The sequence below is a fragment of the Daucus carota genome, chromosome 3 (assembly GCF_001625215.2).
Source record: "Daucus carota subsp. sativus chromosome 3, DH1 v3.0, whole genome shotgun sequence".
Lineage (NCBI taxonomy): Eukaryota > Viridiplantae > Streptophyta > Magnoliopsida > Apiales > Apiaceae > Daucus > Daucus carota.
This window is the reverse complement of record NC_030383.2, coordinates 61,137,341-61,163,255: the sequence shown is the minus strand read 5'-3', so window position 1 is coordinate 61,163,255 and position 25,915 is coordinate 61,137,341. Positions and strand designations below refer to the sequence as shown.

At 33.3% G+C, this 25,915-nt stretch overlaps 4 protein-coding genes across 23 annotated transcripts; all 4 read right to left on the bottom strand.

Annotated features, from left to right (window-relative positions):
* Positions 1-1,330: 1,330 nt before the first annotated feature.
* On the bottom strand, positions 1,331-2,825 carry LOC108213681 (putative F-box protein At3g17490). Its single transcript, XM_017385475.2, has one exon. The coding sequence runs from the start codon at positions 2,616-2,618 to the stop codon at positions 1,422-1,424; it is 1,197 nt and encodes a 398-aa protein (XP_017240964.1). The 5' UTR covers positions 2,619-2,825; the 3' UTR covers positions 1,331-1,421.
* A 1,109-nt stretch (positions 2,826-3,934) lies between these two features.
* On the bottom strand, positions 3,935-5,128 carry LOC108212875 (F-box protein At5g42460-like). Its single transcript, XM_064090176.1, has one exon. It carries the CDS (start codon positions 5,126-5,128, stop codon positions 3,935-3,937), a length of 1,194 nt encoding a protein of 397 aa, XP_063946246.1.
* A 269-nt stretch (positions 5,129-5,397) lies between these two features.
* LOC108215324 (uncharacterized) lies at positions 5,398-10,230 on the bottom strand. Of its 5 annotated transcripts, none has more exons than XM_064090044.1 (3): positions 8,769-10,230; positions 7,216-7,271; positions 5,398-7,138 (listed from the first exon to the last, which is right to left on the bottom strand). In XM_064090044.1, exon 1 carries the CDS (start codon positions 10,097-10,099, stop codon positions 8,936-8,938), a length of 1,164 nt encoding a protein of 387 aa, XP_063946114.1. In that variant the 5' UTR covers positions 10,100-10,230; the 3' UTR covers positions 5,398-7,138; positions 7,216-7,271; positions 8,769-8,935. The 5 variants fall into 5 exon arrangements, with proteins under 5 accessions (XP_063946114.1, XP_063946115.1, XP_017243264.2 ...); XM_064090045.1 differs by having other exon boundaries at positions 5,398-7,080; XM_017387775.2 differs by having other exon boundaries at positions 5,398-8,281.
* Positions 10,231-16,387: 6,157 nt separating this feature from the next.
* Positions 16,388-19,575, bottom strand: LOC108214697 (uncharacterized). Of its 16 annotated transcripts, none has more exons than XM_017386849.2 (4): positions 18,099-19,575; positions 17,060-17,615; positions 16,513-16,606; positions 16,388-16,415 (listed from the first exon to the last, which is right to left on the bottom strand). In XM_017386849.2, exon 1 carries the CDS (start codon positions 19,430-19,432, stop codon positions 18,266-18,268), a length of 1,167 nt encoding a protein of 388 aa, XP_017242338.2. In that variant the 5' UTR covers positions 19,433-19,575; the 3' UTR covers positions 16,388-16,415; positions 16,513-16,606; positions 17,060-17,615; positions 18,099-18,265. The 16 variants fall into 16 exon arrangements, 14 of the variants coding, with proteins under 14 accessions (XP_017242338.2, XP_017242337.2, XP_063946109.1 ...); XM_017386848.2 differs by having other exon boundaries at positions 16,388-16,473; positions 16,551-16,606; XM_064090039.1 differs by having other exon boundaries at positions 16,388-16,473; positions 16,551-16,606; positions 17,162-17,615.
* Positions 19,576-25,915: the final 6,340 nt, after the last annotated feature.

Here is a 25,915-nt window from a genome sequence, read left to right as displayed (position 1 = left end):
GCCAGCCAATATAGCCAGTACCATTGAAGCAAAATGTCCTACAGGTTCAGCAAATTTTACATAATGTCTTACAGGTCCAATTTAGCCAACGATTATAGCCAACGCCGTTGGAGATGCTCTTACAGATCCTATTTAGCCAACGATTATAACCAATGCCGTTGGAGATGCTCTAAGACATTATGTAAAATTTGCTGAACCTGTAATACATTTTGCTTCAATGGTATTGGCTATATTGGTTGGCTATAATTTAAAAATAGTATGTTATTAATATTTTAGATTGTTAAAATAGAATATATCAGTTTAATATAGTAATAAATGATGTGCAATCTTCCTACAGATTTCTTACAGACCTGTAGAGGTTCGACAAATTTAGCCATCCATAAGAGGTTGGCTAAAATTATAGACAACAGGTTCACGTAGTTGGAGTGCTATTTTTTCATGACGTTGGCTATATTTTTTAATTTTGGAATGTCTAACTCATTTTTTAGCCAAGGGCTATGTATGGTTGGAGATGCTCCAAGGTGTTAAAGGTTTCCCTGATGTTGATGCCATATGTGCCGATCTCAGAAAATTTCCTACCCAAATTTCAGGTCTTATAGATTTGACTATGGATGTTTAGGTATAAAATAGAATGTGAAATTCAAGTCAGAATCGTGATATGAAACCCAGATAGTATCAAATTTAGTTTAGGTACAAAATAGATATGAAATCCAAGTCAAAATCGTAATATGAAATCGAGCTAGTATCAAATTTAATTTAATACTCCAATGTTTTTATGTACTCCATAGAACCTAACACTATATTTTCATAATAAAAGTAGTTAAAGTTAAAATATATATACAGTCAAATAACAAATATAATAACCGCTCATGGTTTATAGTCTAGTATAGGATAAAGACACTTTTCTTGATTTATTTGATTTTCATTAAATTTTATAATTTTTTTTGAATCAAATGTTTTAAATTGAATTAGTAGTATTTATTTTGTATTTTTTTACTAGAAAAACACTTTTTAATTCTGAATTAGACAAGAAGTATATTTTAAAAATTGAAAAGAATGCCAAATAATTTAAAATAAAAATTTTCAAATAGAAAAAACAATAAATTCAAATATATTCAGAACGTGCTACATCTCAAATTTAGACTTCGAACACAAAAATATTTAAAACCAATATTTTATCTGCCACGATCAAAAACAGCAAAGCCATTTGAAAGAAGCTGCAAATAGTGTATGATCTTCACTTCTCTACCACTTGATACTTCAACAACAATTAGCATGAAGTGTAGCATATCACTGGCTGAAATTAAGTCGAACTATGAAGAAGGAAACAACTAATTGGAATCAATATGTAATAAAATGTAATTAAAGTTTCGGGTAATTTCAATAACAAGGTTGAGTAGGTTAGCGTAAGTAGGGAATAGTTACAAAGCGAATTCCTTAAGTTCTCCCTTTGTAGAAAAGTTCTGTATGGACTTCATTCCTCGAACACGGACCAAACTAGGCGTATAATTGTAACGATATCCAACAAACTTTCTAAAGGAAAATCTAGTGCTAGTTGTCCCGGCAATACTCTTAATTTCTTCGGTTTTGGGATCATAGCAAGCAAATGTGCCAGAATCTCCCCCGATCAATATTTCACCACCATTCCTAAAAGCGTGCAGCAGCCTTTGATTGTAGCCAAAATTCACGGGTCCTATTTTGTACATCTTACTCCAAACACCACTACTGGATTCCTCGTTGTCCAAAGAATACATATCCACCATATTCGTCCCTCCATGTGTTACTGAGTTATATGTCATCCCAACAAGACGATCCTTGATGTTGACTATACTAAAAGTGTCTCCACAACATTTGAGGGAATCTAAATCAGGAAGGGTTCTGAACTCGTTGATTTCAGGCACAAACTTGAACGTCCAGAAGAACTCACGTACATGCTTCTCTCCTGGCAAAGTCAAGAATTTAGAACAACTCCAGTAAGGGGTTCCCTTGACAATGGTAGAGTGACCTAGTAACATCCAAAAACTATCATGTAGTCCGGGCAACATGAGATTTTGAGGGTTACACAAACAAGTCCAAGTAGTCGAATTTGTTGAGTAAATATAAATTTGTCTAGGGGGTGATAAGATCGAATCATAGCAAAACATCAAGGCCTTGTAATCGTTCTGCACATGATCCCAACAAAATCCTCCGACATAGCCACCATCACCTTCAATATGAGTTGGGGGAAAATCAAACAACTTAACTTGCCCAGTAGCCGGGTTCCATAAACAATATCTTTTTTCCGGTTTAGAAACCATTAAAACTAAACCATTAATTGAACCACACAAATTGTCACAAGCGCAAGGCACTTTGCGGACAAGAATTGAATCAGAGTGGGAGAGAACGTCCACTCCCCCGTCAAAACCACAAGGCTGTACTATAATTCGATCATTTTCTTCAGAGTTGTTGTGGAGTTGACGAGCGAGGTGGGAATTGACGAAAGCGGGTGTGGAGAAAACAGAGTTCCAGGACTTACAAACGAGGCGACATCGAAGAATATATTTTGCTGGTATTCGGGGGAGTATTTCTGCATACATTAAATCTTCCGGAAGTGTCGTGGCATTCTTTAGCTCTCCCATCCTCGTCTTCTTTCTCGGCTGATGATCTGATGATTTGGCTGCAGCTGCCTTGCTGCAAACAATTTGGCTGATTTGAGAAAGAACCCTAGTTTTGGAGTTTATGATCCAATTCAGGTCTTATAGATTTGACTATAGGTGTTTAGGTTCAAAATAGAATGTGAATCCAAGTCAAAATCGTAATATGAAACCCAGGTGGTATCAAATTTAATTTTGATACAAAATAAAATGTGAAATCCAAGTCAAAATTGTAATATGAAACCGAGATATTATTTATTTATTTATTAATTAAAAAGGTAATTTGTCTTACTAATGTTATACTCCTATAATTTATTAACGTGTGTTTAGATACAAAATAGAATGTGATGCAACTACTCCACCTCATTTGTTTCTCAATTCCTAGGGCCTGCTATATGGCCTCGTTTGCAAGTCTTGGAATTCTCTTGTCGACTTCTGATTTCGAAAATTCACATCTCAGATGATTTTATCCTAACAAAGTGTTTTACAAGTCCTGTCAGTTCGGTTCTTGGCTAATTATATATAATTGCCAACAAACGCAAAAAAATATTAAGATCGTCTTGTTGGGATGGCGTTTGATTCAACCAAACCGTAGAAAGACTTTGGTAGATATATGTTATTTGGATGATGAGGAATGCGATTCTGGGGTTTGGAGGAAGATGTGCACTATCGGACCTGTGTGCCTAGGCTCGAGATGTCGTGAGCCTTCACATTGTTTTAAGAATGGTGGTGAATTGTTGATCCGTGAACTTGGAGAGCCATTTTCTTTATATGACCGCAAAACAAAAGAAATCAAGGAATTTGATGTGTCCAATAGAACTGCTGATGCCGTAGTTTTTTTTTTTTTTTGTCATAACTAATGCCGTAGTTTGATCTCTGTTCCAGGCATGAAGTCTGTGAAGAAATTGTCTGCAGAGGATGCATATCGCTTTGTAAAACGCAATTACTAAGCCACTTAGGCTTGTTAATGAAATTACCAAATCACGATGCCACTTGTTATGCCTCATGTAACACCCCAAGTCCCAGCCACAATAACTAGAAAATTTAGTGATAGTGCTACTTTCGACTGAGACCTTTTGGTTTCGTTTATTTGTGCAGTTTCATGCAATTTTGAAATTAATCGTTGCAATAAGAGTAGAATTCAAGTTTTACAGGATAAAAATCAACATATCCATGGCTGAAATTAAGCCGAACTATGAAGAAGCAAACAAGTAACTGGAATCAATACGTAATAAATTGTAATTAAAGTTTTGGGCAATTTCATTAACAAGGTTGAGTAGGTTACCATAAGTAGGCAATAGTTACAAAGTAAATTCCTTAAGTTCTCCATTTGTAGAAAAGTTCTGCATGGACTTCATTCCTCGAACACGGACCAAACTAGGCGTATAACTGTAACGATGTCCAACCAACTCTGTAAAGAAAATTCTAGTGCTAGTCGTCCCGGCAATACTCTTAATTTCTTTGGTTTTGGGATCATAGAAAGCAAATGTGCCAGAATGTCCCCGGATCAATATTTCACCACCATTCCTAAAAGCGTGCAGCAGCCTTTGGTTGGAGCAAAAATACACCGGTCCTATGCTGTACATCTTACTCCAAACACCACTACTGTATTCCTCGTTGTCCAAAGAATACATATCCACCATATTCGTCCCTCCATGTGTTACTGAGTTATATGTCATCCCAACAAGACGATCCTTGATGTTGACTATACTAAAAGTGTCTCCACAACATTTGAGGGAATCTAAATCAGGAAGGATTCTGAACTCGTTGATTTCAGGCACAAACTTGAACGTCCAGAAGAACTTACGTTCGTGCTTCTCTCCGGGCAAAGTCAAGGAATTAGAACAACTCCAGTAAGGGGTTCCCTTGACAATGGTAGAGTGACCTAGTAACATCCAAAAATAATCACGTAGTCCGGGCAACATGAGATTTTGAGGGATACACAAAGAAGTCCAAGTAGCGGAATTTGTTGAGTAAATACAAATTTGTCTAGCGGGAGATGACATCGAATCATAGCAGAACATCAAGGCCTTGTAATCATAGTAACCATTATTCTTAAGATGAAGATGAGGTGCGGGGAAATCAAACAACTTAACTTGCCCAATAGCCGGGTTCCATAGACAAAATCTTTTTTCCGGTTTAGAAACCATTAAAACTAAACCATTAACTGAACCACACAAAGTGTCACAAGCGCAAGGCACTTTGCGGACACGAATCGAATCGATGTGAGAGAGAATGTCCACTCCCTCGATAAGACCATCCCGCTTTACTATAATGCGATCTTGTTCTTCAGAGTTGTTGTGGAGTTGATGAGTGAGTTGGGAATTTACGAAAGCGGGTGTGGAGAAAACAGAGTTCCAGGACTTACAAACAAGGCGGTGCCCAAGCAAGTATTTTGCTGGTAATCGAGGGAGTATTTCTGCAAGGATTAAATCTTCTGGCAGTGTCGTCGCATTCTTTCTTCTCTCATCCTCTTCTTCTTTCTCGCTATGCATGACAGAATCTGCTGCAGCGGCTTTTTCAATGTGAATATATTGATATTATTTCAAAATTACTCTTAAAGTTGTATAATAATTAATGGGTTGAATAAGAGTCTTTACATTCATGCATTTGTTGTTGATTGGTTTGCAAAAGTGAATGAAGCTGCACTTAGTATCAATGAAATGCAGTTTGTATCGATGTATGTAATGTAGCTAGTAGCACATGATTGTAGCTGCAGTTAGTATCAATGTAATGCAGTTAATATCAATCTATGAACAATAACTTATTAAATTGCAAGGCTTAACACATTGTATTTCCCAAAAAATTATCATCCATTACAAAGCCTTATATCCTTAAGCCACATACAGAGGCTGTCAAAAATTAACATTCCCAAAAGCTAACAGAGTTAATATTCCCAAAAGCTAACAGAGTTCAAAAGCAAATATTCCCGAAAGCTTAAACATGTTAATATTCATAAGCCATACAATTGGAATAAAATATTCTTCAATCTGCATCCAAATTAACTACAGACTTTGAAGTATTGCTGAATTTGAATTTTGTCTTCATTGATAGTTTAGTGCTCCTCCTCACACTTAAGTTCCCTTCTTCATTACTCTCAGTTTCTTCATCAGCATCTTCTTGAACTGGAGGGGTATCGGCAACAGGAGTGCCATTATGTTGATAATCCACCTTTTTGAATCCAGGTGTTGGCATGAACAACTTCCTTAAACCAATGCCAATGAGTTTGCTCCAGGAGTTTCCCAACCTTTCTCTTTCCTTTTCATCAGGATGATCAATCTTTTCCATAACAAAATTATCAATGTCATCAGCTTTGTCATGTTGAGCAACTTTTTCTTCAACCATTTTTTCAGTCTCAACTCTCAACTGTCTTCTCTTGAACCAGTTTCTTCCTTTTGTTCTGTAACCATAATGGCCTGTCCTTTCTTTTTGTTTCAAACTTGTAGACAATCTTTTCCTTCCCTTTTGAGGCTTCAGATGACCCAGAATTTGTTGAAACTTGAGAGCCTTCAACAGCTGGTTCTCTAATAACAACCCCTGGCATTGCCCTCCTAATTGGCAACTTAGTAGCTGCAGATTGTTTGTGAACTGGAGGTGGCCTTTGTTGAACCTCAGCAGGTCCTTGCTCATTTTCAATTGGTACCTCAGCAGGCACCTCTTGCCTTCAGTTGGCCGTTTGCTAGGCAAGTAGGTTTCTTGTGCCCTGTCCCCCTACAGTTGCTACAACGCTTTTTCTTACCACTGGTTAGCGTCTGCAAAACCTGGACACCCTCTTTAGATTGACTTCTGTTCTAGCTCCCTCCTACCCAGTCCTCCCTTCTTCTAAACCTTTTAGGCCTTCCTCTTAATTTCTTTGGCATATCAGGTGGTAGCATTGGTGCCATGCCAACTTGAATCATCAGGCTGCAATGAGTCACTTACTTGATATTTAACCCTCGTTAGATTTGTATAGCAGTATTTGCGACTTCGAAGACAGCACAACATCTCCACTCGCACAAGTGCAAAGGGGTTGTACACAACAGTTTAATGCTAGTTCATTCCCGTAAGGGATTGTGAACAATTTTATCCAAGACTATCTTCCACACCGCAATTATTCATTACCCAGAAATCAGCCCCGGTTTCTTTGACAGAAAAACAGAAATAATAATACAACATTTTAGAAAATTACCATTCGAACTGCCAAAGAGATCAACAGCCCAATAAAAAGCTCCGTTTGCATACACCGATCCATACTCAATAAAAAATTTAAAATCTCTGTATCTTACTCCAACAATCAGATTTTAAGCTATAAACCACCATTTCACATAAATAACCGCAAAATCATTGTGCGATTCATCATAGCAAAAATAATGTGATGCCATTATAAGGGCAATTTTCTCGATTTTCTGGTGGAAGGTGAAACAAGGCTCTCAACAAACATACACGAAACCCCGGTGATACTCTGAACCTTTGTCAAACAGAACCTTAAATGAATTATCCGTAGATTTGTATAGAAGTATTCGTGACTGAAGAAAACAAATACAAGTACAAGTTTAATTACGCACTGATTAAGCTTGAGAATGGCAATGCCTTCTTTACAGACCTGATCATGAGGAGAATCAACAGAATTTGCCAGCACAAGCCAAAGAAACAGCTTCCCTGTGATGTTATGTAGATTAGCTATATACTAGATAGGTTTCTAAAGATTGAAAACAACAATTAAACAGCAAACCAGAATGTGCATCGAAATTCAATAAAAGAAATGGACTTAATGAGGACACAGCTTCAAGAAAGTGAAAAACTGCTCTAAAATTTAGCATGAAATCCTTCCCTTTGTTTTATATATAGTACCTTATACCTTGGAGGACGATTTTTTGGCCACTCATTAAAGTTTGAGAAAGGTTAAAAAAAATCCTGGGGAAGCGAGGAATCAACCTATTTTCTGCGAGAAAAGATGACTTAAAGAATAGATATTTACTTGTGAAAGTCAATTATTCTCTACCAACTGAGCTACTTCCCCAATGATAAACTATATATCTTTAATTTAATTGAACGCATCACAAAAATTGATTCAATGGTATGTTCTAATAAAAAATCGGCACAAGCAAGTTACCTAAAAGAAATTAAACAGGATAAACTACGTAAAAAGTTTTAATGGTTAACACATGATAAGGACACAATTTGCTTTTCTTGAAGGGTTAAGATTGTCGAGTACATTGTCAAACCACCAATAACATTAACCATGTACAAAACTCCAGGCTTTCTTTTAAGGAAGGAACATAGATGATTGCACCTTGCAGGAAAACCAAATTTATTTTAATATGTAAGAATAACATACAGTGAAGGAGAACTGAAAGCTCAAGTAATATAAGAAATAATAAGTAAAATCTAACCAGGACCTTGTTTGTCACTTAATGTTGCTGCCCCAAAGCTCCTGTTTAAAGATCAGGTGAAACTATGCTCTCAACAAACACACAGCCCGCAGGATACTCCGATCCTTTGTCAAATTTATGTTTCTATGTGGACTGATATTGATTTCAACAATTTCATCCATCGGCTTCTTCAAAATTTCACTAGGTTGGAGTAACTAGTACACAATGTGTCTGTAAGGAACCCTAATTTTTTGTAGTGAACTTATCATAGCCTAGCATTTTCTTATTGTCCAACCTCTGATCCAACATATAAAGTTTTTATTAGATGGCATAACGTGAAGTGCATGAAGTGCCAACACAAGCAATATAATTGAGCTTGGGCACACTGATGTCATTGGAGTTACACGCTAACAAATTTGGTCCTTTCAGGGTTATAATCAAATCCATGGTTTTTTAAATGAGCAAGAAGTGAATCCGGCATATGTAAAGATTCAAAGATTCAAACTTCAAAGCCTTTTATTACATTTATCACATAAGGTTTAGTACACGGATGGTGTTTGGGAGCAATGGAGGAATAATAATATCAAGAATTCAAGATAACCAAAATAATGGGGTTTGATTATCTAGGGACATAGGATAAATGTTCTATTTATGTATATTGATAAAGCAGACATTGTGTATATATGCGTCAGTGCATTTGAACAAATAAAAATTAACACAAATTCAATAAACAATAAAATGAAAAACCGTAGACATAATATATTCAAGATTCAAGAATTCTCACCATGTGGGAGGCAACTACAGAGCTTTTTGGCTTTCAGTGCTTTTGCAAAACACACTGGAAAACTTAACCCATTCCGGGGATGGCTAACAGATGCAGAGGTTTTAGTAACTACCCAGTAAACACTATTTGTAAATGAACATGAACCTGAAATGCTGAACATAAAAATCTTAACTTTCACCTAATTCCAGAATGCCCAGCTTACTTTGATATGCATTTAATAGTTGAGGAAGCTGTTCCTCATACTTGATTATAAACCTATCCACAAAGCTTTGCTCAGTAATCATCAGAAGTGAAAGTAAGCTTAAATCCTCGCATATTAAACCTTTAATCTGCAGAACCTTGATAACTGAACACCTCGGAATCAATCTCGATTTTAACGAGTAAGTTAAAACGGCTGGTCTTTTAGCAATAGTCATAGACTGGCAGCCCATCTCATTTACAAGGAAATCCATCCCACTCATGATATTTTCCTCGGATAAAGTCATACAGGGTGGATTCTGTCTAAAAGCTAATATAATCTCATGCTCAGTCCAACCCCACCTCTTATAAACTTCGATTTTGTGTGCCCATGTCAGGTCACTCATATCTAATCTTACAGAGAGTGCCCGAACAAAATGACCTTTGGAAGGATCGAATTTCATTTCCAGAAGCTCGTAAACAACCGTCCTAAATTTGTCATAGTGTATGTTCATGAGCCTAGGTCTTCTATATATGATAAGACCAATATATCTCATTCCAACTCCAACTTCATTTAGTAATTTAATATTAGAATTATCACTCACTCGTGCGTTGCCTAAAATATAAGAACAGTGTTGCCTTAAAATCTTAAGAATCTGTTTGTCGGAAAGAAACATACGCTTGCAAGAGTTATAAAACGGGACAATTCGCTTATCCAAGCTGTGTTCCAAAATATAAGGGTTTGAGGCAACATCATCACTTGACGCGCCGATAGAGCATAAGAACTTAAGTTTCGGCAAAAGGGTCCCATTAGGATTCCAATTTAGAAATTGCGGGCGTTTAGAAATTATATTAGATATCTGAATATCACTAAAACCATGGTCTCTGAACAGGGCTACAACAGACTCAGGTTTATCTAAAGATTCAAACTTTACCCTCTTCGAGTTCGAGATAGCACCTTGTGGGGATAACCCAAGATTACTCATAACGTAAGACACAGTAAACGAGTGATTCTTGGAACCAATTTCAGGTTTTTCAAGTTGGGGTGATGCATTTGTAATGGTTCTTGATACATTATCAAGAAACCTTAATTTGGAGTTGATGATATTCAGACATGAAATAATGCTTCTAGGTTTGTTGTATAAAGCAAACATTGTGCAAATGAAACAAACTAAAAGGACAGAATAGAATGAATGAATTGAAATCTTACAGGATTTGAGCACAAGAACAGCAAGACTTGTTCAGTTGCAATTGCAAGACTTCGCCTAACCTAGGACTTTGGCGGGTCAACCCAATTCGAGTTTATGTATATTTATTTTATAATTTTTTTATCATATATAAAAATAAACAGAATAAAATACGCGCTATTTTCGATTATCAAAATCTATACTACTTACTATACTATTAAATATTAAAAATTTGATCGGTCGGTATTTGGGCTAAATATGGGTCTATCTATATAATCAATTATTCCTGATCTATCTATATAACTAATTATTATTTTTAATTTGAGCCAAATTACAAACCTATCTATATAACCAATTATTCTTTTCAATTGAAATATATTACCTTTTTATATTTTTGACTAAAAAACTCATTCTCTGAAATAACATTGATAAACATGATAATTACTTTTTTAATTTTTTATAAATTTTTTAACTAAAAAAACAATCTTTTACAATTAATACGGACATGGGCGACATATTTATACCTAAAGATGCGTACCAATATTCTAAACGTCAAATAATAAAAAATAGAGGGAGTATTATTATATTGGTCTGGCGGTCGGTACTTGGGCCGAAATACGAGCCTATCTATATAACCAATTATTCTTTTTAACTAAAATAAATTATCATTTATATATTTTTTAGCTAAAAAACTCCATCTTCTAAAATAACATCAAGCAACATAGTAATCGTCTTTTAATCAAACGCATTATCTTTTTTAGATTTTTAACTAAAAAACCGATTTTTTACAATTAACACGGGCGAGATATATATAAAATATAATATCATTATATATAATTATTAATATATAACATGTGATATTATTTAACAAAAATACATTAATAACATTATTTTTAAATACTCTAATGATCTCACATTAAAAGAAATATTACAAATCTAGTCTATATTATATACTCTACTATTACACATGAAAACCGAAAATAAAATGTTCACTCAGTTGATCAGTTAGTTGAGTTTGGTGAATCGGTTGGTATTCGACCCACGGAGCTCTTAAATTTATAACATGTTAGAGCAACCCCAATGGTGTTACCTATTTTGAACCCCTAAAATATAATAAAATAATGATTATCTAAAATATAGGTAAGCAAAAACTTGTTTTCCTCCAACGGTATTCTCTATAATCATCCCTATATTTGAAAAAATAATATTTTATTAGAATTTTTACTATGATGAGATAGATAAAAAAAAGAGGGAAAATGAAAAATGAAAGAAAATGAGAGAGGGAGATGAGGTGGAAAAAAAAATAGGGGCTTGCTTTTCTATCCCCTAAATATGGGGTTTTGTTTTCTCTCACCTAAAAATTTTAGGTAAGGAGAGGATGGTTGGAGTGAAGAAATTTTACTCAAACCCCTATTTTTGTCCACGTAGGCTCATTATAGGTAAGGGAGATGTTCCGTTGGAGTTGCTCTTATAGTTTACTTTGTATTATCAATTAAACTAAAACATTAAATTTAGTTTAGTATGATGGGTCGGTATTTGGTTTCATGCGTCTCTTTAAATTATAATATGTTTTACATCATATTATTAATTATTAATAACGAAATATTAAAAGGTTGATTGGTTAGTTTATATCTGAGTTTACAGGCCTCCTTAAATTATAAGAGCATCTCCAAGAGCCTCCTTGTTGGCTCCTAAATATAATACAAAAAATGTGGCTCTTAGTAATTTAGGACAAAGTTAAGAGTGTAAACTCCAACAATACTCTCTACATCTCTTCTCTATTTCATATTTTATTCATATATTGGGCTCCACTATAACAAAAGAGAGGAAAAGATGGAGGTGAATTGGAGGAAAGGATTTTTTTATTGTGAAAAAATAAGTTAGGAGCCATGTGGTGGCTCTTAACTTTGAGGAGAGAGGAGAGAGAAACAAGAGCCTCTTAGTGATTTAAGAGCCACTTAAGAGTCTCTTGGAGCAACATTTTTCCTCTCCCTCCTCAAATCTCAAGTTAGGAGCCTAAATGAATAGCCTCTTGGAGATCTCCAAGAGGGCTATTCATTTAGGCTCCTAACTTGAGATTTGAGGAGGGAGAACCAAAATGTTGCTCCAAGAGACTCTTAAGTGGCTCTTAAATATTAAGAGCCTCTTGTTTCTCTCTCCTCTCTCCTCAAAGTTAAGAGCCACCACATGGCTCCTAACTTATTTTTTCACAATAAAAAAATCCTTCCCTCCAATCAACCTCCATCTTTCCCTCTCTTTTGTTATAGTGGAGCCCAATATATGAATAAAATATGAAATAGATAAGAGATGTAGAGAGTATTGTTGGAGTTTACACTCTTAACTTTGTACTAAGAGCCACATTTTTTATATTATATTTAGGAGCCAACAAAAAGGCTCTTGGAGATGCTCTAACATGTTAAAAGGTAAATTTTAACATTTTCATTAAAATATATATATGTTCGACCTAATTTTTTAATTAGCCATTTGACAGACTTAACTGTGAAGAATTTATCCCATTGTTAAATAAAATATCTATTTAATCACATTATTTTATCATAATTTTATTTTTACAATAAAATTAGATAAATTTAAAATATATACAATAAAATAATAAATATGTTAACCGCCCGTGCATTGCACGGGTTATAAGCTAGTATAAGGTAGTCATAAACCACAATATTATTATCATGATAAAATAACTAGCGACGGTATACTTAATTTAGATTTACGGTCAAAAATTATTAATTTTATATGATCAGTCACTTATATGATATATCATATTACATTGAAGAAATTAATAATACTAAGTCAGTTGGGTTAAATGACCAGGGGTTCTCCCTAAAATCCTTCTAAACTGAACTACAACTGTGTTCCGGTCAGAGCAGCTCCTCTAGCTATTATATCAACTGCTTTCATTCTTTTATTTATATTTTATTATTAAATATATTATTTATTTATTAGGTTAATAATATTTTTAATTTATATATAAATATTAACTCATATTTGTTGAATATGTATATTTTTGTGTTGATCGATTTGTGAAAATAATCCTCAATATATCTGTAATTTTTGAAATATCTACTAAATATGTAATGAGATGTATAGTAGTCAAGTCAATGTTATCCCGTTAAAGATGGGCTAAACGCCTAAAACAAGTGATGAGAAAGTAATAAAATAAATCCAAATCGATGTCAAGAAATATACAATGACATGTGTACTAGTCAAGTCAACTCAATATTATTCTGTTAGAGACCAAGAACAAATGATTAGGGAGCAAATTACAAAATAATCCATATCGATGAAAAGAGATATACAATGAGAAGCATGGTTGTCTGTTATGCTATGCTCAGCCACTTCCCCGTGATAAAGCATGTAATTAAGTCCAGGCTTTCTTGCAACGAAGGAACATAGATTGAGATTGCAACTTGCTGGGATAACCAAAATTATTTTATTAGGTAAGAATAACATACAAGAGAAATGAAATTTAAGTAAAACATAACCAGGACCTTGCTTGTCGTATATTGTTGCTGCCCCAGAGCTGCGGTCTAAACTCTGAAGATCGGGTAAAACTAGGCTCTAAACAAACATACAAAGGAAATGTAATTCAGAAAAAGATACAGACAAATGATTTGATAATGAATTATTTTATCTGATTGGTTTTGATCCGGAAAAAAAATAAAAATTTATATAATTATTTTTATATCTGAACTTTTTCTAGGTTATATAATTTCAAAAGAGTCAATTTTTATTTAAAATTTTCATTATTTTTTATAAATTAATGTACAAATCATATCATTTTTTTAGTTTATAGAAACTAAAATAATTTTTTATTTAAAAAAATAATTTACACATTATTTTTATTTTTTAATGATTTGAAACATAAATTATAAATGAAAAAGAAAAAGATTATGAAAGAGTTAGAGTATCTCCAACGGCGGTGGCTATAATCGTTAGCTAAATTGGACCTGTAAAACATATGTAAAATTTGCTCAACCTGTAAGATTTTGCTTCGATGGTATTGACTATATTGGTTGGCTATAATTTAAAACTAGTATGTTATTAATATTTTGGATTGTTATAAATAGAATATATCATTTTAATATGATAATGAGTGATGTGTAATCTTCCTACAGATTTCTTACAAACCTGTAGTGGATCGACAAATATAGTCATTCATAGCAGGTTGGCTATAATTATAGATAACAGGTGGGATGATTGGAGTGTGAATTTTTGAAGCCATTAGCTATAATTTTAATTTTTGGTATGAAAATTAAGATTTTAGCGAAGGGGTTTTTATGGTTGGAGATGCTCTAAGTAATAACTAGGGTGGAAAATGGATTACGAAGGATAGCGGAAAAATTTAAAACTCAAAAGTTAAAAGAAATAATAATTTTAATTTTAATAAAACAACACCCAAAAAAGGACCCATTCCCTTTCTGCTACCCCGACCAAACGGCCCCTGAACGTATCATCCTTAGATTTGTATAGCAGTAAACTTCTCGATACGTTCCCCTTTTTATATCGAAGAGAAATAACAATACAAGGTTTAAAAAAATTACCATTCAAACTGTCAATGAGAACATCATCCCAATAAAAAGCTCCATTTCAAAACACCACTCCATGTATAATAATTATAATCTCCGATCTTTCTCCAACAATCAAATTTTAGCTACAAAACCACTATTTCACATACACAAGTACATAACCACAAAATCGCGTCCCAGATACTTTAAAATCATCGTCCGATCCATCATAGAAAAAATTATTCGTCACCATTGCAGGACAACATAAGGGCAATTTGTTTATGTAGAGTTAGGATCATTAGTTAACCTAACTTTGCTCATACCTGATTCCAGAACGCCCAGCTTATGTTGAGATACAGTTAATAGTAGAGGAAGCATTTCCTCATACATGATAATAAACCTACCAACAAACCGTTTCTCCCTAATAATCAGAAAATTTAGTGAAAGTAAGCTTAAATCCTGGTTTATCAAACCTTTCACCTGCGAAACCTTGATAACGAATCAATCTCAAATTTAACGAGTAACTTAGCACGACTGGTCTTCTGGCAATAGCCATAGACCGGAAGCCTATCTTATTCACAAAGAAACTCATACTACTCATGATATATTCCTAGGTTAAACTCATTCAGACTGGATTCTGTCTTAAAGCTGATATAATAAAATACAGAATGATTCCTTAAAATGTTAATAATCTGTTAGCAGGAAAGAAACATATTCTTGTAACTTGCAAGAGTCATAAAACAGGACAAATCGCTTATCCAAGCAGTCTTTCAACATATAAGGGTGTGAGGCAACATCATCATTTGACGCGCCAATAGAACATAAAAAGTTGAGTTTAGGCAAAAAGGTCACATTAGGATTATATGTCAGAGATTGCAGGCATTTGGAAATTATTTTAGATATATGACTATCACTAAATCCATGGTCTCTGAACGGGGCTACAAAAGAATCAGGTTTATCAAAGATTCATACTTTACTCTCTTCGAGTTCGAGATAGCAACTTGTGGGGATAACCCAAGATTATTTATAAGGTAAGAGAGTAAATGAGTGATTCTTGGAACCAATTTCAGGTTTTCAATTTGGAATGATGCTTTTCTAACGGTTCTTGCTACATCATGAAGAAACCATAATTTGGAGTTGGCGATATTCAGACATTGCCAAACACTTTTTTATAAACAAACTGTCATTGAGCAAATATTTGTTATCGGAGGTGGATAGAAGATAAGGGAAATCACTAACATAAGGTATGTAGAGCATAACTTGGAAACCTAATGATATGACATATTTGAAACAAGCTCCGTGAACTGTGAAGTTCAATCGCATAAAAAATTTGCTCATAGAATAGGCAAAATAAGAGATCTTCCAAACAACATTTTAGACTATCTTCCACACCGCAATTATTCATTACCCAGAGATCAGCCCCGGTTTCTTTGACAGAAAAACAGAAATAATAATACAACATTTTAGAAAATTACCATTCGAACTGCCAATGAGATCAACAGCCAAAAAGCTCTGTTTGCATACACCGATCCATACTCAATAAAAAATTTAAAATCTCTGTATCTTACTCCAACAATCAGATTTCAAGCTATAAACCACCATTTCACATAAATAACCGCAAAATCATTGCGCGATTCATCATAGCAAAAATAATGTGATGCCATTATAGGACAACATAAGGGCAATTTTCTCGATTTTCTGGTGGAAGGTGAAACAAGGCTCTCAACAAACATACACGAAACCCCGGTGATACTCTGAACCTTTGTCAAACAGAACCTTAAATGTATTATCCGTAGATTTGTATAGCAGTATTCGTGACTGAAGAAAACAAATTCAAGTACAAGTTTAATTACGCACTGATTAAGCTTGAGAATGACAATGCCTTCTTTACGGACCTGATCACGAGAGAATCAACAGAATTTGCCAGCACAAGCCAAAAGAAGAAGCTTCCCTGTGATGTTATGTAGATTAGCTATATACTAGATAGGTTTCTAAAGATTGAAAACAACAATTAAACAGCAAACCAGAATGTGCATCAAAATTTAATAAACGAAATGGACTTAATGAGGACAGCTTCAAGAAAGTGAAAAACAGCCCTAAAATTTAACATGAAATCCTTCCCTTTGTTTTATATATAGTACCTTATACCTTGGAGGACGATTTTTTGGCCATTCATTAAAGTTTAAGAAAAAGTTCAAAAAAATCCTGGGGAAGCGAGGAATCAACCTATTTTCTGCGAGAAAAGATGACTTAAAAAATAGATATTTACTTGTGAAAGTCAATTATTCTCCACCAACTGAGCTGCTTCCCCAATGATAAACTATATATCTTTAATTAAATTGAATGCATGACAAAAATTGATTCAATGGTATGTTCTAATAAAAAATCGGCACAAGCAAGTTACCTAAAAGAAATTGAACAGGATAAACTACGTAAAAAGTTTTAATGGTTAACACATGATAAGGACACAATTTCCTTTTCTTGAAGGGTTAAGATTGTCGAGTACATTGTCAAACCACCAATAACATTAACCATGTACAAAACTCCAGGCTTTCTTCTAAGGAAGGAACATAGATGATTGCACCTTGCAGGAAAACCAAATTTATTTTATTACGTAAGAATAACATACAGTAAAGAAGAACTGAAAGCTCAAGTAATATAAGAAATAATAAGTAAAATCAAACCAGGACCTTGTTTGTCACTTAATGTTGCTGCCCCAAAGCTCCTGTTTAAAGATCGGGTGAAACTATGCTCTCAACAAACACACAGCCCGCAGGATACTCCGATCCTTTGTCAAATTTATGTTTCTATGTGGACTGCAATTGATTTCAACAATTTCATCCATCGGCTTCTTCGAAATTTTACTAGGTTGGAGTAACTGGTACACAATGTGTCTGTAAGGAACCCCAATTTTTTGTAGTGAACTTATCATAGCCTAGCATTTTCTTATTGTCCAACCTCTGATACAACGTATATAGTTTTTATTAGATGGCATAACGTGAAGTGCATGAAGTGCCAACACAAGCAATATAATTGAACTTGGGCACACTGATGTCATTGGAGTTGCACGCTAACAAATTTGGTCCTTTCAGGGTTATAATCAAATCCATGGTTTTTTAAATGAGCAAGAAGTGAATCCGGCATATGTAAAGATTCAAAGATTCAAACTTCAAAGCCTTTTATTACATTTATCACATAAGGTTTAGTACACGGATGGTGTTTGGGAGCAATGGAGGAATGATAATATCAAGAATGGAAGATAACCAAAATAATGGGGTTTGATTATCTAGGGACATAGGATAAATGTTCTATTTATGTATATAGATTAAAGCATCATGTGTATATATGCATCAGTGCGTGAACAAATAAAAATTAACACAAATTCAATAAACAATAAAATGAAAAACCGGAGACATAAATATTCAAGATTCAAGTATCCTCACCATGTGGGAGGCAGTTACAGAGCTTTTTGGCTTTCAGTGCTTTTGCAAAACACATTGGAATACTTAACCCATTCCGGGGATGGCTAACAGATGCAGAGGTTTTAGTAACTACCCAGTAAACACTATTTGTAAATGAACATGAACCTGAAATGCCGAACGTAAAAATCTTAACTTTCACCTAATTCCAGAATGCCCAGCCTACTTTGATATGCATTTAATAGTTGAGGAAGCTGTTCCTCATACTTGATTATAAACCTATCCACAAAGCTTTGCTCAGTAATCATCAGAAGTGAAAGTAAGCTTAAATCCTCCTCGCTTATTAAACCTTTCATCTGCAGAACCTTGATAACTGAACACCTTGGAATCAATCTCGATTTTAACGAGTAAGTTAAAACGGCTGGTCTTTTAGCAATAGTCATAGACTGGCAGCCCATCTCATTTACAAGGAAATCCATCCCACTCATGATATTTTCCTCGGATAAAGCCATACAGGGTGGATTCTGTCTAAAAGCTGATATTATCTCATGCTCAGTCCAACCCCACCTCTTATAAACTTCGATTTTGTGTGCCCATGTCAGGTCACTCATATCTAATCTTACAGAGAGTGCCCGAACAAAATGACCTTTGGAAGGATCGAATTTCATTTCCAGAAGCTCGTAAACAACCGTCCTAAATTTGTCATAGTGTATGTTCATGAGCCTAGGTCTTCTATATATGATAAGACCAATATATCTCATTCCAACTCCAACTTCATTTAGTAATTTAATATTAGAATTATCACTCACTCGTGCGTTGCCTAAAATATAAGAACAGTGTTGCCTTAAAATCTTAAGAATCTGTTTGTCGGAAAGAAACATACGCTTGCAAGAGTTATAAAACGGGACAATTCGCTTATCCAAGCTGTGTTCCAAAATATAAGGGTTTGAGGCAACATCATCACTTGACGCGCCGATAGAGCATAAGAACTTAAGTTTCGGCAAAAGGGTCCCATTAGGATTCCAATTTAGAAATTTCGGGCGTTTAGAAATTATATTAGATATCTGAATATCACTAAAACCATGGTCTCTGAACAGGGCTACAACAGACTCAGGTTTATCTAAAGATTCAAACTTTACCCTCTTCGAGTTCGAGATAGCACCTTGTGGGGATAACCCAAGATTATTCATAACGTAAGACACAGTAAATGAGTGATTCTTGGAACCAATTTCAGGTTTTTCAAGTTGGGGTGATGCATTTGTAATGGTTCTTGATACATTATCAAGAAACCTTAATTTGGAGTTGATGATATTCAGACATGAAATAATGCTTCTAGGTTTGTTGTATAAAGCAAACATTGTGCATATGAAACAAACTAAAAGGACAGAATAGAATGAATGAATTGAAATCTTACAGGATTTGAGCGCAAGAACAGCAAGACTGTGATTCAGTTGCAACTGCAAGACTTCACCTAACCTAGGACTTTGCCGGGTCAACCCGATTCGAGTTTATGTATATATCTTTACTATACCATTAAAGCCGAAATATTAAAAGTTTGGTCGGTCGATATTTGGGCATACGGGCATGTCCATATAACTAATAATTCTTTATAACTTTGGGCCCAGATCTATACTATACAGTTAAAACATAAACTTTGGGCTCAAATCTATAATACTATTAAAATCGAAATATTGAAAGATACTATTAAAATCGAAATATTAAAAGTTTGGTATGTCGATATTTGGGCCGAAAGCCTATCTATATAATTAATTATTCTTTTTAACTTTGAACCGAAATACAGGCTTATCTATATAACTAATTATTCTTTTTAACTAAAATATATTATTTTCTTATATTTTCTAACTAAAAAACTCAATCTTTTGAAATAAAATCGAGCAATATAGTTATTATCTTTTTAACTAAAACATGTTATCTTTTTTAAGATTTACTAGACTATTAAAACCGAAACGTTGAAAATTTGCTCAGTCGGTAGTTAGGCCGATAGGTATATCTATATAACTAATTATATTTTTTAACTTTGGACTGAAATACAAGCCTATCTATATAACTAATTATTCTTTTTAACTAAAATATATTATCTTTTATATATTTTCTAACTAAAAAAACTCAATCTTCTAAAATAACATCGGGTAATATAGTAATCACATTTTTAACTAAAACACGTTATCTTTTTTAAGATTTACTAACTAAAAAAACCCGATCTTCTACAATTAACACGAACGACATATATATATAAAAATATAATATTATTAATAAATAAATGGTGATATTTGTCGACCAAAATATATTAACGTTATTTTTAAATACTCTACTGATTTAAATTTGAAAGTAATATTACAAATCTATAATATACTATATATTATTGTACTATTAAAACAGAAATATGAAAAGTTTAGTTGGTTGGTCGAGTTTGAAAACCCGGTTCATATTCGATCCATGAACCTCCTTAATTTATAACATATTATAATATTTTTTTTATTGTCTATTAAACCAAAAAACTAAAAATTAGGTTAGTGTTATGGATCACTATTTGAGTTTACGATTGCCTTTAACCTATAATATGTTTTATACTATATGAGTTTTGTTTCATGGTTCCATTATTAATTATTAATAACTAAATATTAAAAAGTTGATTGGGTTGTTTATATCTGGGTTCTTGGGTCTCCTTAAATTATAATATATAAGAAAATATAATATATTTTAACATTCTCATTAAATATATATTTGACTTAATTTTAAATTAACTATTTGACGGATTTAACTTTTAAGAATTTATTCAGCTGTTAAATAAAAGTTTTATATAATCATATTATTCTATTATAATTTTACTTTCAATAAAATTAGTTAAATCTAAAATATATACGATCAAATAAAAAATATTATAACCGCCCGTGCATTGCACGGGTTTTAAGCTAGTATATATATATATATATATATATATATATATATATATATATATATATATATATAGGGTAGCACTCCATAGCATACCCTCTTATATGGAGTTACGTAGCACACCATTATAAATATATACATAATATATATTCTATTATATTTTTTATGAAATATAATTGCAAATTTTGATTATTAAACCGAAAATGAAGTTATACAAATTTTTATTCCAAAGATCATCTAAAATTATGCAATATCTCAACATGATTCTATAACAGAATAATAATCATCCAGAATTATTCTGTTGTAGAATCAGTTTCGAAAATATATTTTTTTTAATCAAATTTTAAGTGTTAAATTACTTAAAATAGATTTATTTTATAGTATTTTATATTAGAATCACATTTTATATGTATTCTATAACAGAATTTATAATAAAATTGATGATTTATAGTGGCGCACTATGTAACTCCATATAAGGAGTCCCTCTTTTGAATGTTGGCCTATATATATATATATATATATATATATATATATATATATATATATATATATATATATTTAACGTAGGAACCCGCAGCCGCTACCCTTCGGATGCGCACTGGGTAAACCCACGAGCTCACGCAATAGCCTGCAAACTACGTGAACCAAGGTAAACCGCACCTAAGCGCGACAGGCTATATATTTGATAATTTTTTATCATATATAAAAATAAACATAATAAAATACGCGCTATTTTTTGATGGGTAGCGGTCCACAGCAGCCGGATGCTGTGGACGAATTATATAACAATCAGTTTCTGGACCGTTGGATGCATATCCAGCGGCCAGGATCATATTAAAATTTTAATATGTCCAGCGAAAAAGCGCTGGACATGGGAATCCCCGTCCAGCGCTAAAAAAGCGCTGGACATATTAAATTTTTAATATGATCCTGGCCGCTGGATATGCATCCAACGGCCGAGGAGGTGGATGTTGGTTAACCGGTCCCTGGCATACGGCTGCCAGGGACCTGGTCCCTTTTTTTGATTATCGAAATACTCTGTAAGGTAGTCATAAACCATAATATTATTATCATGATAAAATAACTAGCGACTGTATACTAATTTAGATTTACGGTCAAAAGTTATTTAATTTTATATGATCAGTCACTTATATATGATATATCATATTACATTGAAGAAATTAATAATACTAAGTCAGTTGGGTCAGATGACCAGGGGTTCTCCCTAAAATCCTTCTAAACTGAAACTACAACTGTGTTCCGGTCAGAGCAGCTCATATTTTATTTATATTTTATTATTAAATATATTATTTATTTATTAGGTTAATAATATTTTTTAATTTATATATAAATATTGACTCATATTTGTTGAATACGTGTATTTTTGTGTTGGTCGATTTGTGAAAATAATCCTCCTTGTATATTATGTAATATTAATATATCTGTAATAAGATCTACTAAATATGTAATGAGATGTATAGTAGTCAAGTCAATGTTATCCCGTTAAAGATGGGCTAAACGCCTAAAACAAGTGATGAGAAAATAATAAAATAAATCCAAGTCGATGTCGAGAAATGTACAATGATATGTGTACTAGTCAAGTCAAGTCAATATTATTCTGTTAGAGACCAAGAACAAATGATTAGGGAGCAAATTACAAAATAATCCATATCGATGAAAAGAGATATACAATGAGAAGCATGGTTGTCTGTTATGCTATGCTCAGCCACTTCCCCGTGATAAAGCATGTAATCAAGTCCAGGCTTTCTTGCAACGAAGGAACATAGATTGAGATTGCAACTTGAGGGGATAACCAAAATTATTTTACAAGGTAAGATTTAAGAATAACATACAAGAGAAATGAAATCTTAAGTAATATAAGAAGAAGTAAAACATAACCAGGACCTTGCTTGTCATATATTGTTGCTGCCCCAGAGCTGCGGTCTTAAACTCTGAAGATCGGGTAAAACTAGGCTCTAAACAAACATACAAAGGAAATGTAATTCAGAAAAAGATACAGAAAATGACTGATGATGAATTATTTTATCTGATTGGTTTTGATCCGGAAAAAGAATAAAAATTTATGTAATTATTTTTATATCTGAACTTTTTTAGGTTATATAATTTCAAAAGAGTCAATTTTTATTTAGAATTTTCATTATTTTTTATAAATTAATGTACAAATTATATCATTTTTTTAGTTTATAGAAACTAAAATAATTTTTTATTTTAAAAAATAATTTACACATTATTTTTATTTTTTAATGATTTGAAACATAAATTATAAATGAAAAGAAAAAGATTATGAAAGAGTAAGAGCATCTCCAACGGCGTTGGCTATAATCGTTAGCTAAATTGGACATGTAAGACATTATGTAAAATTTGCTGAACTTGTAAGACATTTTGCTTCGATGGTATTGGCTATAATTTAAAAATAGTATGTTATTAATATTTTGGATTGTTATAAATAGACTATATCATTTTAATATGATAATAAGTGATGTTTAATTTTCCTACAGATTTCTTACATATCTGTAGTGGATCGACAAATATAGTCATCCATTAGAGGTTGGTTATAATTATAGATAACAAGTGGGATGATTGGAGCGTGAATTTTTGAAGCCATTATCTATAATTTTTTTTTTTTTATTTTTGTATGACAATTAAATTTTTTGCTAAGGGATCTTTATGGTTGGAGATGCTCAAAGTAAAGCCGGGGTGGAAAATGGATTACGAAGGATAGCGGAAAAATTTAAAACTCAAAAGTTAAAAGAAATAATAATTAAAATTCTAATAAAACAACACCCAAAAAAGGACCCAAAAGCTTTTCCTCATACATGATAATAAACCTACCAACAAACCGTTTCTCCCTAATAATCAGAAAATTTAGTGAAAGTAAGCTTAAATCCTGGTTTATCAAACCTTTCATCTGCGAAACCTTGATAACGAATCAATCTCAAATTTAACGAGTAACTTAGCACGACTGGTCTTCCGGCAATAGCCATAGACCGGAAGCCTATCTTATTCACAAAGAAACTCATACCACTCATGATATATTCCTAGGATAAACTCATTCAGACTGGATTCTGTCTTAAAGCTGATATAATAAAATACAGAATGATTCCTTAAAATGTTAATAATCTGTTAGCAGGAAAGAAACATATTCTTGTAACTTGCAAGAGTCATAAAACAGGACAAATCGCTTATCCAAGCAGTCTTTCAACATATAAGGGTGTGAGGCAACATCATCATTTGACGCGCCAATAGAACATAAAAAGTTGAGTTTAGGCAAAAAGGTCACATTAGGATTATATGTCAGAGATTGCAGGCATTTGGAAATTATTTTAGATATATGACTATCACTGAATCCATGGTCTCTGAACGGGGCTACAAAAGAATCAGGTTTATCAAAGATTCAAACTTTACTCTCTTCGAGTTCGAGATAGCAACTTGTGGGGATAACCCAAGATTATTTATAAGGTAAGAGACAGTAAATGAGTGATTCTTGGAACCAATTTCAGGTTTTCAATTTGGAATGATGCTTTTGTAACGGTTCTTGCTACATCATGAAGAAACCATAATTTGGAGTTGGCGATATTCAGACATTGCCAAACACTTTTTTATAAACAAACTGTCATTGAGCAAATATTTGTTATCGGAGGTGGATAAAAGATGAGGGAAATCACTAACATAAGGTATATAGAGCATAACTTGGAAACCTAATGATATGACATATTTGAAACAAGCTCCATGAAGTTCAATCGCATAAAAAATTTGCTCATAGAATAGGCAAAATAAGAGATCTTCCAAACAAAAACACGAAATACTGTGTTGAAGCAAAAGTAATTAATTACTTTAAAACTGATGTGCAACAAATTATGTTAATGAAAACTGTTAAAAATTAAACACTGGCACTGAATCTCAAGCTTACTCCATCAATGCAATATCCTCACATACCCTCAGTCCTAGGATATCCACTTCACCTTGGTAGGAGGCTTATCCACAAACTGTTTATTAAGAATGAGAAACGTAAATGCATTTAAACGGAAACTTCTATCAAATCCTTCTCCTGCAGAACTCTGATAACAGAACAGCACGAATGATTCTAGATTCTACAGACAAAGTTAGGAGGGGACTCATTTTTCAGCCACAACAAGAGACTCGAATCCCATCTTATTCACGGAGATACCCGTCAGATTCAAGATTTTCTTCCTGCACAGCACACATGTCACTTATAGGCGAAACCCAACCCCCCCCCCCCCCCCCCCCCCCAGGGGTTTCAATTCAACAATTTCATCCATCGGCTTCTTCAAAAGTTCACTAGGTTGGAGTAACTAGCACACAATGTGTCCGTAAGAAACCCCGGTTTTTTGAAGTGAATTTATAACAAGGAAGAACATTGTGCATCAAAATAGTTTAGAAGTTCCATGATATACGCCTCCAAGTAGTAACCATCTATCTCTTTTTCAATTAAAAGCAAACTTCTGAATAAATCATAGCCTAGCATTTTTTTTATTGTCCAACCTCTGATACAGCATATAAAGTTTTTATTAAATAGCATAACGTGAAGTGCCAACTGCCAACAAAAGCAATACAATTGAGCTTGGGCATGATGATATCAGTGGGGTTACATACTAACAAATTTGGTCCTTTGAGGGTTATAATCAAATATATGGTTTTTTAAATGAGCAACAAGTGAATCCGGCATATGTAAAGATTCAAAGTTTCAAACTTCAAAGCCTATTATTACATTTATTACTAATACACGGATGGTGTTTGGGAGCAATGGAGGAATAATAATATCAAAATAACCAAAATAATGGGGTTTGATTATCTAGGGACATAGAATAAATGTTCTGTATATGTACATAGGTTAAAGCAGAAAATTGTGTATGTATGTGTCCGTGCATTTGAGCATATAAGAA

What these genes read in the sequence shown, in the direction of transcription:
- LOC108215324 (XM_017387775.2), bottom strand. Translation starts at nt 10,099, where the DNA reads ATGTTTGCTTTATACAACAAACCTAGAAGCATTATTTCATGTCTGAAT.
- LOC108212875 (XM_064090176.1), bottom strand. Translation starts at nt 5,128, where the DNA reads ATGCATAGCGAGAAAGAAGAAGAGGATGAGAGAAGAAAGAATGCGACG.
- LOC108214697 (XM_064090031.1), bottom strand. Translation starts at nt 19,432, where the DNA reads ATGTTTGCTTTATACAACAAACCTAGAAGCATTATTTCATGTCTGAAT.
- LOC108213681 (XM_017385475.2), bottom strand. Translation starts at nt 2,618, where the DNA reads ATGGGAGAGCTAAAGAATGCCACGACACTTCCGGAAGATTTAATGTAT.